Source organism: Anarrhichthys ocellatus, unplaced genomic scaffold, assembly GCF_004355925.1.
Source record: "Anarrhichthys ocellatus isolate YVR2014 unplaced genomic scaffold, GSC_Weel_1.0 scaffold12, whole genome shotgun sequence".
Lineage (NCBI taxonomy): Eukaryota > Metazoa > Chordata > Actinopteri > Perciformes > Anarhichadidae > Anarrhichthys > Anarrhichthys ocellatus.
In genome coordinates, this window is record NW_022280042.1 from 4,576,569 (window position 1) to 4,589,643 (window position 13,075).

Genomic DNA, 13,075 nt, shown 5'->3' on the forward strand with positions numbered 1-13,075 from the left:
TGTGTGTGTGTGTGTGTGTGTGTGTGTGTGTGTGTGTGTGTGTGTGTTCCAGGAGTTCCAGGAAGAGATCGCTCCGATTGAGGATGACGTAATACACATGAACCAGTTGGCGTCCACTTTCCGTCCGCCTGACATCCAGCTGTCGCCTGGCAACCTGGACCGCATCGACGATCTCAACACGCGCTGGAGGCTGCTCCAGGTACAGACACACAGATGCTGTACATACATTCATCTGCAAGTCTCCACAACTTTGTCCCGCTACCCTAGACTTCTATCACTAACTCTTTCTAACAGCTCCATGCCGAGCCCAGCAGGAGTCCAGTTTTGCAAACCCGCACCCGTCTGCACCCACAGAGCTCTAATACCAGAACCTTCCCGTTACCCCGCAATTATTACTGAGTCAAAACCTGTGGTTAGACACACACACACGGTCGCTCCCTTTAATGTGCTTTATTATTTGACTGTGGTTTAAATTTGGGTTCTCCATTCTTGAATCACAAATCCAGCTGAGCAAGTGTGTTACTTTTTGGTAAAGCTGTAATAAGGAGAGAAAACACACACACACACACACACACACACCATGTGTGATCAGAGGCAGCACAGGGTGGGCCTCCATCAGTCTCAATAAACCTGGTGGCAGCCATGCTGGAAGTCAGACAGTGATTGTTACCGGGGGTGACAGACGGAGCCAATCAGCTGCCAGAGAGGCCGACCGATGCAGAGGAGCCACGGGTGGAGATGGGCGTCGTGGTGACACCGCGGTGACGGGACCAGACGGCCGGTCTCTCTGAAGTTAGCACCTGACCAGATGTTAGCACACACACACACATTGTCTTGTAGTGAAGGTGAGAACATCAGTGTAGTGGATGGAGCTTACTTCATACCTGCAAACCCATAAGAGGTGAAAAAGGTGACAAGCACCGAAACCCTGTCGGGGGGGGGGGGCATGAGCTTAAAAGCATTCTGGTGTACTCTGAGAAGAACATTAAGTGATAAGACATTTACTGCAAAAAACTAATTTATTATTCAGTTATTAATCAGTGTTTCAGCTCTATTATTATTAACCTTTATTTAGACAAAATCCATTGAGACCTTTTCACAAGTTTTAGTCAAATAAAAACACAGATAGCAAGAGTAGCGAGAACCATCGCCTGTACAAAATAAAGTGATTAGTTTTCATCGAACCCTGTTACTGTATGGCTTCATATTTACTTCCACTGTAACTGTAAAGATGTTAGAATTGTGGCCTATCTTCTATTTGCAATTAATATGCATTCAAATCCAGTTCAATTATTTAAATGAAAATGATAATCTACTCTGGCTGAGGTAGTTTATCAAGAGTAAAATAATAGCTGTGATCTATACACACCTCTGCATTAGCAACCCGGTGAAATGAAGGTACAGGCTCCTTAACACTCTCTGGTCCGTGTACGTTTTGATAGTCTGTTTTACTGTTCAGTCGAAGATATGAACACGGGCCCTCCTCTACCTTAAGCTCTTTGACCACATCATCTCATCAGTATCCGGGCCTCATTATTCGTGTTCATGAAAGTTATCACAACGAAATCTACTTTGAGTTAAAAAAAGAACACGCAATCGGATCCAACTGTGTTCAGTGGACACTTACAAAATCAAGCAAGGGGTCAAATAATGATACCCTTTACTACATGTAGTATTGTTGCAAATAGAGCATACGTGACTAAAAGCATTTGGAAAACACATATAATAATATACATACATATACAATTATTTCTATAACTGCCAGAGCTGCAATTCTCACGGGAGGTTGCCTTTCAGAAACATGAATGCCCACGTCAGAAATGGAACACTGTCAATACGTCCTACTGTGCAAGTGATTGCTTGCACGCTTTCTGATAGTTCATATAAATTAAACTTTAACGGAGGGAAATGAAGACGCTGTAGACATCTTAACGCTGATTGGCCAAGACTCGACACATCAAAGATGTTCTATTGAGAAGATCACCACATCACCTTTTCTCCTCGTCTCACTCCAATCTGAGAAACACTGGCTGACTAGTTGACCCCCCCAAAACAATCTCTACGGATCTACATGATTCACGTGGATGATATATTTTGATTCAAAACGGCGAATTTTGCTGAGAAGTGACAAGTTTGCAGGTATGTTACTTAAAGAAATACTTCAAAAAGAGTTGTCTTCAAGAATTCAAGATAACACAGACTGAGTCATTGATACGAATGATCATTTTGGAGGTGAAGTATTTCTGTAAAATTCAAAAGCGCGTTTGATTCAACAGAAACACGAGGAACGGCCTTTATTCTCTGCAATGAGGAATAACAGTGAAGGATTTTCACTTTTAGCGGCTTCGTAAATACAGCCGTTGGTCAGAGACGGCGAGATACTCATTTCCACACGCGCGAGCTGATATTAAGAGGATAAGAAAGGAATTTTTGAAGTATTTAATTTGGACAGAAATGGGGATTTAACTGCCAGTTTTTCAAAAGTCAGTTTCCATTGCAGGTGGTTCATTGGAAGCGGGATGTTTGCCCAGGAATTCTGGCATCACTTTTGTGTGTGTGTGTGTGTGTGTGTGTGTGTGTGTGTGTGTGTGTGTGTTTGTGTGTTTGTGTGCGTGCGCGCCACGTCCAATATAAGTGTTTGTGCTTTCATGTTTTCTGCTTTAGTAAATGTGGCTTAAATTTGGGGTGAGTGTACACGTTTAATGCGTGTGTGCGCTTGCACATTCAGGTCACTTTAGTTGATTCAGAGTGTTCTGTCATGCCAAGAAGCTGATATGTCAGCGCAGGGACATCGTGCACTCTGAGTAATTTCAACAAATTCCTCCTCAACAATCCCGCTCCTCTTGTTTGTACAACTCTAATTAGGTTACCATGGATATGGGGAAAGGCAACTCAGACAGAAATGGATTGGGTGAGGTGGACTCGAAGGTAATGTCATCGTTTAGTTTCATGTCACATCAAAGCCCCCACCCATCCCAAAAAAAGGACCGGTCATATCTTCATTATCTTCACCCATTCCATGCCAACAATATCTCATCATGGCCGACTTATGTGGGGTGTGGATGAATGGTTGGCTGGTTCATCAGATGTCCACTCAGGCTGGGTAATAATAACCCATCTCAGTCCCTCAGCCTCGGGACTTCAATCGAAGGAAGTTGAGCCAATGAGCTTTCAATGATTCACTTTCCAATTCACTTTTCTTTTTTTACCTCCTGGAACAAAAATCCGTGGCTAATCAGTCTCTGCCAAAGGTCTGCATGCCGGCCGGAGCTGCATGTGTTGCCCAGGAACATTAGATCAGCGAACATTGGGTCAGGAAGCATCAGTGATGACAACACACGGCGGCTCCTCCGGGGATGGTCGGGATGAAATCATGCCTGCAAGCATCGGATGTCTTTTCATGTGAATTATACATCAGATTAGAAAGGCGTGATGAGAAATTGTAATGATGAATAGGGATAGAGATACAGAAGTGGTTGTACATGCCATCCTCTAAGCTGTTTCAGTATTTGCATTTTCTTCAAACCGTATGAACTATGGCTGACATTATTGTTGTCACTTAACCTTTTATATACTTACTTCCACCCAGGAGACAGATGTTCGTGTTCTGTTGGAAATCAAAAGTCAAAGTTGACTTATTTCAAATTAAGTATCTACACAACTTATGTTACGTAACAAACTAGCCTGCTTATTGAAACGCCCACCAGCATCTTTTCTTTCCTGAACCGAACCAGGAAGTTGTAGTTTTGTTGCTTCGACCTGAACGACTGCTTCTCTGCAATGGTTGTGCATTTGATAATGAAGAACTTGAAACAGTAGTTCAAACCAACATCGGTGTCAGTGTGGCCGCCGAATTGTGGATGTGTGGAGTGCATTTATATAGCAGTCGTATACAGAGCGCTTTACATTTATGCACGCTTGTTACTTGTATGAGTTACCTTTTGGGGTTTGGGTGTCTGTTGAACATATTTCTTCTGATGCAGCGATACCTCACATGAAGTAGATATTCTAAATCTGCCTCGAAATAAAAAGTCTTTCCTTGGATGAATGAATGTGTGAGCGAGGAGAAAAGTGCGTGCCCCCCGCTGGGCTTAGCGCCCTCCTCGCTGTGTGTACCTACAGAGCCGCGCTGATTTGCTGCGATCATCTCAACTCCATCTAGACAGACAGCTCATTCGGAGCTGAAGGAGACTCACGGGAGACTGCATCCCCTCTAATTCCTCCACTACAAATTCAATTATCTCTTCCATGCTTGTCTTTGTGCTTCCTCTCCCTCCGTCTGCCCATCCGTGTACTTCTACTGGCTGCTTTTTTTTTTTTTGAGGCATATTATGTGTCATAATTTACATAGTTTACATTGATACACGCAAAAAACATCACTCTCATTATATTCCCACCATTGCCTTTTAAAGCTATTCATAACTTTCAGGAAACATAATGGCTGAAAGTTGTGTTGTGGCCATAAAATGATCCATCTATCCATCGATCGATCTATCCATCCGTCTATCTAAACGCATTTCTTTCCATCTTTCTCCATCAGATCTCCATCAATGAACATCTGAAGCAGCTGACTGACGCTCAGAGGGACTTTGTCCTTCTGCACGGTGAGTAAAACACACTCGCACACACACGCATATGTGCGCACACACCTACCTGGAAACAGTCTGGTCAGTTGACAAGACTGTCAGGTTGTGTGGGAAAGAGTAAAGACAGAATGTGTTAGACAAAGTGAGGCACCCACCTCCTGTCAGTGGCACTCAATAAGTGATGGGTGTTAGTGAGAGAGAGAGAGTGGAACAGTGCTCGATTGTCAACAGGCCACTGAATAACTGAATGATGGAAAAGGGAAAGAGTATGTAAAGGCTCCTCATCGAGCCTATGATGGCGTATCGATCTGTTAATGCAGCCTGTTTATTTTAGTTTTTATGACCCAGCGCTTTATCCAACACGGCCGAGGCTCTCATCCGTATCACAGTCCCATCTTAAAGATTAAAGTCCATCAATGATCGATGCACTGAATGAAAGAGTAGAGGTCCTGTCTTCTTCTCCAGCATTTCAAAAACACAAAGAACAAACATGGATTAAACATTGCGTTTGTCAGCGTGCATTTTATTCTCTCAACAAATTAGTCTCACCCGAATGTGCTGTGATTGGCTAGTGCTGCTGGGCTGGGATTGGTGTATTATCTGGCAGTAGAATGCTGCAGTTATGAGTCCTTAATCCCGGAAACGAGTTAACATTTTGTTAAATTTGACTAATTAAGCGGCTGGCTAGTTAGCTAACGAGCTTTCTATTTCCATCAAGCTTTCATGCTATACACTGCCTGGTCTGCGTTTGAGTCCTCCATCATGCCACGTGACAGTGGGCACTTACAAAATCAAGCAAGGGGTCAAATAATGATATCCTTTTCTGTATGTAGCATTGTTGCAAATAGAGCATATGTGACTAAAACCATTTGGAAAACACATATAATAATATACTATTATAATACAATCATTTCTATAACTGTAGCGACAGCCAGAGCTGCACTTCTCACGCCTTTCAGAAACTGTTCATCATAAATGCCCACCTCAGAAATAGAACACTGTCAATACGTCCTACTGTGCAAGTGATTGCTTGCACGCTTTCTGATGATTCATGTAAATTAAACTTTAACGGAGGGAAATGAAGACGCTGTAGACATCTTAACGCTGATTGGCCAAGACTCGACACATCAAAGGCTGGCTAGTTAGCTAACTAGCTTTCTATTTCCATCAAGCTTTCATGCTACACTGGCTACGAAAAATGAGTCAATGTCACATTTGCTCATATATGAATGTTCCATCTAGCTTAATAATCAAGCAATAATAAATATAGCAAAATGGATAGAGATGGTGATAGGGGAACAATCAAAATGACAGTGATGATGTAAGAATTTACATGTTTTCATATCTTACTGCCGTGTTCCTATGTGTTCTGGCAGTTGTCCTACGAAGCATCGTTCTGTTTTTATATGCAGCAACTTTTACCCGTAGGGCACAATAACGCTTATGCAGCGGGTAGTTTCAGCCGAGTGATCCGATTGGTCCGAGATACAATCCAACTGTGCTGACAATTCCCAGACAGCACAGTCTGCTTAAATGGCTGGTGTGCCAACTCTTGTGGGCATAATAAATGAGATAATTAGCAATAATTCTTGTTTTTCTGCTGTTTTTCATTATCATGTATATATTACTTTGAAGAAAACTTTTCATTACACAAGACTTTTTGCTGCGTACACGTTTCCTGGACGTCCATGCTTATGTTGGACCTACAGGATGTTGCTTGTGCAGTAAAATGTGCGTGTGAGAAGTTTAATAGCATGCGGAAAGTTTGTACAGTTGTTTTGACCTTTGTTTCTCTTCATCAGCAGGATCTGTAGAGAGCCCCTTCGAGCAGGGCGTCTCCCCAAACAACGTGCCCTATTACATAAAGTAAGTAGCTGAGCTGTTGCCTGCAGATCTCTCAACTAGTCTACACACAAATTCTGACCAAATTAGTTAGTACTAGTCAACACAGTCTCACTGCAGTTTGTGAGATAGTCACAAAATACAATCTATTGGTTTTGTGTATAAGGACACAAATTATCTGTTTTTTTTGTCGCCCTGAACGACTTTTTTTCAGGACGACATTACGTTAATAACAGAAGTTAGGTTCAGGCAACAAAACCACTTAGTTAGCATCAGGAAAAACATCATGGTTGGCTTTAAAATAACTGAATACACTTGGGTTGAAGCAACAAAACCACCAACACTTGGGTTGAGGGAACTAAACCTCAACGTGGTGTCGACTGGTTGAAAGTCCTGGAATGACGGATGTTTACTCCTAGTGGTTACAGAAATGTTCAAGAGAAATATGAATGACCATGAAAACAAAACACACAATATTATAATCAACTCTTCAAAAATCTTTATCTTAACAACCAGTGGGTAAAAAGTTGGGTTTTCGGGATACAAAGCAGCAAGTCTTCTCTCTACTGTTTATGGACTTTTCTAAAAAATAGAAATAATCATTTTTTCAGCTATGAGTAGAGGAAAAGTCACTTTGCCCTTCTTATGCTAAATAACGCTAGCGTATTGTATTTAGAGGAAGTGTGACTAGCAAAAGACAATTGTTTTAAGTTATAACAGAGCTGAATGCTGTACTTATATTAAATGATGTTGCTGTTAAGTTATGTTTTAGGTGTGTTAATGGAATCGTTATGAAGTAAACTTTAAGGAGTGAGCTATCTTTAGTTCTTTTGTCTGCCTCCTAACTGGGTTTTCCTCAAAGTAGTAGCTATTTCCAATTGCATAGATACATTATATAGTGCCTTATGTAAATAAGTTATGTGTGAGGCAGCAACATAATGTACTATGAAGCAGTGTTTGGGAAATCGCATCTGACAAGTCAAATTATTATTATTATTCTATTTCTTACGGACAAAAGCAGAAAAGAAAGGGAGGGCAGCTTTGTTTTTGTCCTTTTCCCCACCGATCGGTTCAGATGAATATACTGTATATATCCTCGCTATACTCACAATATGTTGATGCATTAGCTGTTATGTAATATGTTTTGTATATCCGGTCATTCATATTTCTCTTGTACATTTCTGCATCCACTAGCTGTAAATATTCCATTTAGTTTTCTATACTTTCTATCTATGGTGATCTGTAAGCCACATGCCACCCTGATGAAGGCGAGATTGTTAAATATATACTTTTTTACTGGAGAAGAGTTAGTTTACACATTTTAGCTTTGGTGGACTTTCGCTGAAGCTTACACGGCTCTGCACATCACGTGTGTGCATTGTTAAAGTAAGATAGCAGAATAATATTTGTTTTCTGTGTGAAAGAAATATATTGACGTAGAAATTTTAAATGCCCATGGCGTGTGAATGCCATGGGTTAACCAGTTGCTGTTGGATCTAACGTCTAACTTTGTGCTGGATTGATGCAGTGTTGCCTGTGACTGTTGTGTTGTTTAGCCCTAAACTTTTGGCTTGCCTGATATCTCTTAATATCTAATCGTGTCTAATATTCATCCATTTGTCTGTCTGTCTTTGAAGAATTCATGCAACAGTCCCGTTTCTGTAATTATGGATCCCACTACTTTTCCAAGGCGGCCTTTAGTAGCCGGTTGAGGTCAGTGGCATTGGTTGAGGTAAGGCATTGACCACGAGTTGTTGGGGTCAGGATAGCCATTGATTATGGCGAAGGACCTGAACAAATCGGGTTCCTGGTACCTTGCGTGAGCATGGACGCCTGGCCAATCCTAGCGCTCTAATGCTACGCAGGGCAGGTCTTGCCAAGAAAAGCATTGGGATTTATAATAACGCTCTACTTTCACATTGAGTGCATTCAATCCTTTAACCATCTGTCCATCCATCAATCCACCCATATTTTCATCCAACTATCCATCCATCCACTCGGCCCCAGATAATGTTTGAGCTCAGGGAATCAAAGGGGCCGCTGGTTTAAGTCCCCGCGCGGAGTGGTGGCTGGAGAGGTGCCAGTTTGCATCCTGGGCACTGCCAAGGTGCCCCTGAGCAAGGCACCGAATCCCCAAACTGCTCCCTGGGAGCTGTATACTGACTGCCCACTGCTCCTGCTAGGATGGGCTAAATGCAGAGGTTAAACTTAACTTTGTGCTATTCTATGCACAATGTGTGACAATAACAGTTGATTTCCACTTACCTGATCATGGGTCAGACCAACAGGAAAACATTTGTTGAACAGTATTGGCGAGTTTATTGTATCATAAGCTTGTTTTTCACTGGTTGGTAACTGAATCCCATTGGTGACACATCAGAAGCGACAGTCCCCTCGGTTTTCACCCGATAGATGTCTAGTTAAATTTTAAAATCAGTGAATACTTAATCATTATCAGGTCAATGCAAGTTTTACTTTATTGCTACTCAGCTGAAACTCTGATGCTAAGTTACCTTAATGGTTTAGCCCTTGTGTTGTCCTGGGGTCATTTTTGACCCCAGGACAGCACAAAATGTTCTAAATAAATGAGACATCATATTTTTGGTTTAATATTGAATGACTTTTCCTAATTTAATGGGGACAACTGGGTAAACACAAACTCAACATGTTGATATCTAAAGTTATATGTAAAGCCATTAAAACACCCAAACAATATCTCTTTCCAATTTTAGGTCAATCAGTGAGATTTGATGGTGATCTGCATATTTCTCCATAGTCCCGTAACAGGGATTCTGGATGTATACAGGTTTGGGTGTCGGGGGGTTGTTTTATTTAAAGGGCTATTTAGGTAGTCAACAAAAAACTAAGTACCTGACACATAAACTTGGGTAGCAATTTTAATTACAATAATGTTCTGCAGGTTCAAATTGCTGGGGTCAAAAATGACCCCAGGATAACAGGTGTTAGTAAATTTGAAGGTAGCATGAGGGTTAAATGTTGCAGAAATGAATGTTGACATGTTTTTTATGTCAGGTAATGACTTGGAATAAAGTTGACTAAGGAGTTGAAACACAGAGGTGGGTGATATTTCATACTGTATGCTTTATAAACAGTCAAACCTGACGGGGTCATTTTTGACCCCAGAGAACAACAGGTGTGATTATGTGCTGCCATTAGAAAAATTCAAATGATTCAAGAACAGCATCCTCACTAAACTTTGATATGTACCTCTCTGTGATAAGTCAAATAGTAAAAAATAATATAAAGTCAAAATAATTCATTGTTTCATTGTATTTTCATTCAAAAACAGGGTATACTTTCATGTAAACAAGGTCTATTGGCCCTAAATTCCAAAATGAAGGGAACGATTTGTGGTAATGTGTTGGACTGAAGTAAAACTAAAGGTGTAAAACAGAATTGATTGACAATTTATACTGTATGCTTTAAAAGCAGTCAAACCAGGTGGGGTCATTTTTGACCCCAGAGGACAACAGGTGTATGGCAGTCGGGAGGATAACACAAGGGCTTTAGTTGTACAGTCTCTGCCTTTCCTCTACTGCTGACCATAACATGATCATCTTTAACAGGTTGTCAAAATGTGTTCAAACTTATATTATAACTGTCATTGGCAAAAGACTGCATAGTGGGTCCAAATTTGAGACATTTTTCCTTCATTATGTCTCAAAACATGCTTGTCGAGCCGGTGTTGCTGCGGTGCTCTGGTGAATGCTGGGAGACTGTTTACTACTCATCAGCAGATAGCAGAAGTTTGTTTGTTAGCACAGTAGTAAGCCCTGTCTTGCAGCTTGTGCCTCAGTGCTGCAGGCTCAGTGGTAGAGCGGTAGATCAAAGGATCGACGGTTTGATCCCCGACTCCGCTAGTCCATGTCGATGCGTCCTTGGGCAAGCCAAAACTGCTCCCGTAGCTGTGCCTACGTGACTTTTGAAAGAAGAACTAACTATTATCTCCCATTACAAATTAAACGTTTAATTCATTAGCAATAAAACATACCCTTGGTCAATTCAACACACTGTTTTGCCGCTACAACTTTATAACCCATAGCTTATAATAGCTTATGTTAGATAATGTTAGCAAATTTTGGTTAGGTATTAGGTATTTCAATGGCTCCTCTCCACTTGTGCTAAAGTAGCACTACATATTAGCATTTACCACCAAGGCTTTGTCAAAGCAGTGTTTAAAATAATGGAACTTCGTAGAAAAATATTGCTATGACAGGTAGCAAGCTAACTTCCCCGATAAAATTCTTTATTAAAAAATAATGTCAGGGCGACGTAAATGGCGCAACACAGAGAAAACAGAAATAGCAAAGAAGCCCCAAAAGCTACTTGCGCTACAATGTTAGTACACATACAGTAGTTTACCAGCCAGTCCTCTGAGTAGTTCCTACGTCACCAAGCTTCTAGCACCACGTACTTTGCAAATACACAAGGATGAACTTAGTTGTTACCATAGACTGTATAAAAGTGGATGTAGTGGATTTCCTGTTCTATTTGACTCTAATGGACCATAATTTACTAAATGAACATCATGCTGTATTGAAGATACAATGTTTACTGAGGTAATAAATCAAGAGAGATGTAGGCTCATTTCCTCATAGACGTCTATACAATATGACTTAATTTTACAACCAGCGTAGTCGCCCCCTGATGGCCATTAGAAAGAATGCACTTCCAATGTCCACATTTTGATGTGACCACGCCTTCAGTCTGTAATTGATACATCGGCACTGTAGCCTCAGTGGCCCACATATGACATAGGCTTAACTCTCCACCTCACATTCCTAACTCATTGGTCAGAATAACCCCACAATGCCATTGGTCAACCTTGCTTCCTGCTGCTTCTTCAGTCAAGGGAGCTCACACAGCAGATTGCATGGGCTTGGTAATCAGCAACTAGCAGTTTGGTGTGTTTGAGTTAATATCTAATGACTGAGTGAGACGTGGAATTAACTGCAAGTGTGCATGTGGGGAAAAAACACTCAACTGAGAGGAGGAGGAAGGAGGAAGGGAAAGAGAAGTGACAGATTCTCCTCTCCACATGCAGTGATAAAGCTGGACCTGAACAGATGACCCAAGCCCTGTGAGTGCCAGCTGAATGCAAACACACACACATACATAAAAGTCCTTCACTGTACTTGGCATGAAAGACACATATATATGTATTGTAGAGAAAGAGACAGAAAGAAAGCATATGGATTAGTATCACACATATATGGATATTAACACAGGTAAACAAACGTTATATGGCCAAAAGTATGTGGACATACTTTACCACTATACTCGTATGTGATTGTTGGAGATGTCTTTCAAAGGCCATTAATATAGTGCAATAACAGCCTCCACTGTTCGTCAATTACTCAAGTACAATTTTGAGGTACTTAACTTGAGTAGTTTCATAGTATTCTATTTTATTCTTTGACTCCACCATGTTTCAAAGGGAGAACGTAACACAATTTTTAATTCACTCGACCCAAATTTTTAAATATGGCAGCTGGTAAGACCACCGAGTTTGGAGTTTCGGCCGTCGCCATCTTGGTTTATAGACTTTGCCATCTTGACTTTTTGCAACCAGTGAACGAAAGTGACCATATTTGGACTGTAGAGGCGCGTGACGTAGAGATGCCGTATATGATTCTGGAAGCGGTAGCGGCCTGTCCATCACAAGGTAGCCCCGCCCTAAAGCATAACGGGTCTATTTGACTCTAAATGGAACACACCATACTAAATGAACATCATGCTGTATTAAAGAAGACTTGAAACCAGCGATTGAGAACAAAAACTCATGGTTACTGAGGTAATAAATCAAGAGAGACGTAGGCTCATTTTCTCATAGACTTCTATACAACCAGACTTGTTTTTGCATCCAGAGGAGTCACCCCTGATGGCCATTTGAAAGAATGAAAGTATTAAGACATTAGCTTCACTCTTCAGAGCTGGAGGTTTCCGCCTGGTTAAATCGAGCAGAGCCATAGCATGAAGTGGAAACACTGCATTATTGAGGTTGCCCACGGATGTTGGGCGATAAGGTTCGCAGTCGCCATTTCACTTCAGCCCAAAGGTGTTGGACGGGGTTGAGGTCAGGTTTCTGTGCAGGTCAGTCTAAAATGTTACTGTATGGAACTAAGGGGCTCAAACCATGAAAACAAGCTCCAAACCAAAAGTATGCAATGTTTACAGGGGTGTCTGCATAGTTGTGTCCACAAAGGGTCCATGCACACACTTCACACCCACTCAGGCTACACTGTGCCTCGTGCATACAAACGCACTCTCACACATTTGGGGCACAGCACGACAACATATGGCCGACCAACTGCTTCATGTGCGCGATCAGTCGTCACCTCCTGGAGACGTTTTCTTTGAAAACCTGCGACATCCCCCTCGTTGATTCGCCTTTGCCGCAAGCCTGCTCCACGATGGGCGGAGTCTCAAATCCGTGACCTCCTACACAAACGTGGTCGGCCGCAAAATGACGTCCCGAGAGCTTAAAGTCAGTAATCGGGGGGAATTGTTTGATGTGTTGAATCCATCCCTCTCCGTCTTCTTCCTCCGTCTCAATCTGTCATCACTTTTTCTGCCCCACACACACACACACACACTCGGGTATAAAGACATACTGTTGTGATTGG

General features: G+C 41.7%; 1 protein-coding gene across 5 annotated transcripts in view; it reads left to right on the forward strand.

The window, feature by feature from the left end:
• dmd (dystrophin) overlaps positions 1 to 13,075 on the forward strand; it is a 214,565-nt gene that overhangs the window by 176,684 nt on the left and 24,806 nt on the right. For 2 of the 5 annotated variants that reach the window (XM_031852205.1, XM_031852210.1), the window contains 5 exons: positions 53 to 199; positions 2,866 to 2,928; positions 4,541 to 4,604; positions 6,389 to 6,452; positions 11,494 to 11,529. In XM_031852205.1, coding sequence (XP_031708065.1) covers positions 53 to 199; positions 2,866 to 2,928; positions 4,541 to 4,604; positions 6,389 to 6,452; positions 11,494 to 11,529 — 374 coding nt within the window. The remainder of the gene's footprint in view (positions 1 to 52; positions 200 to 2,865; positions 2,929 to 4,540; positions 4,605 to 6,388; positions 6,453 to 11,493; positions 11,530 to 13,075) is intronic. The other 3 variants (XM_031852208.1, XM_031852207.1, XM_031852209.1) reach the window with 3 other exon arrangements.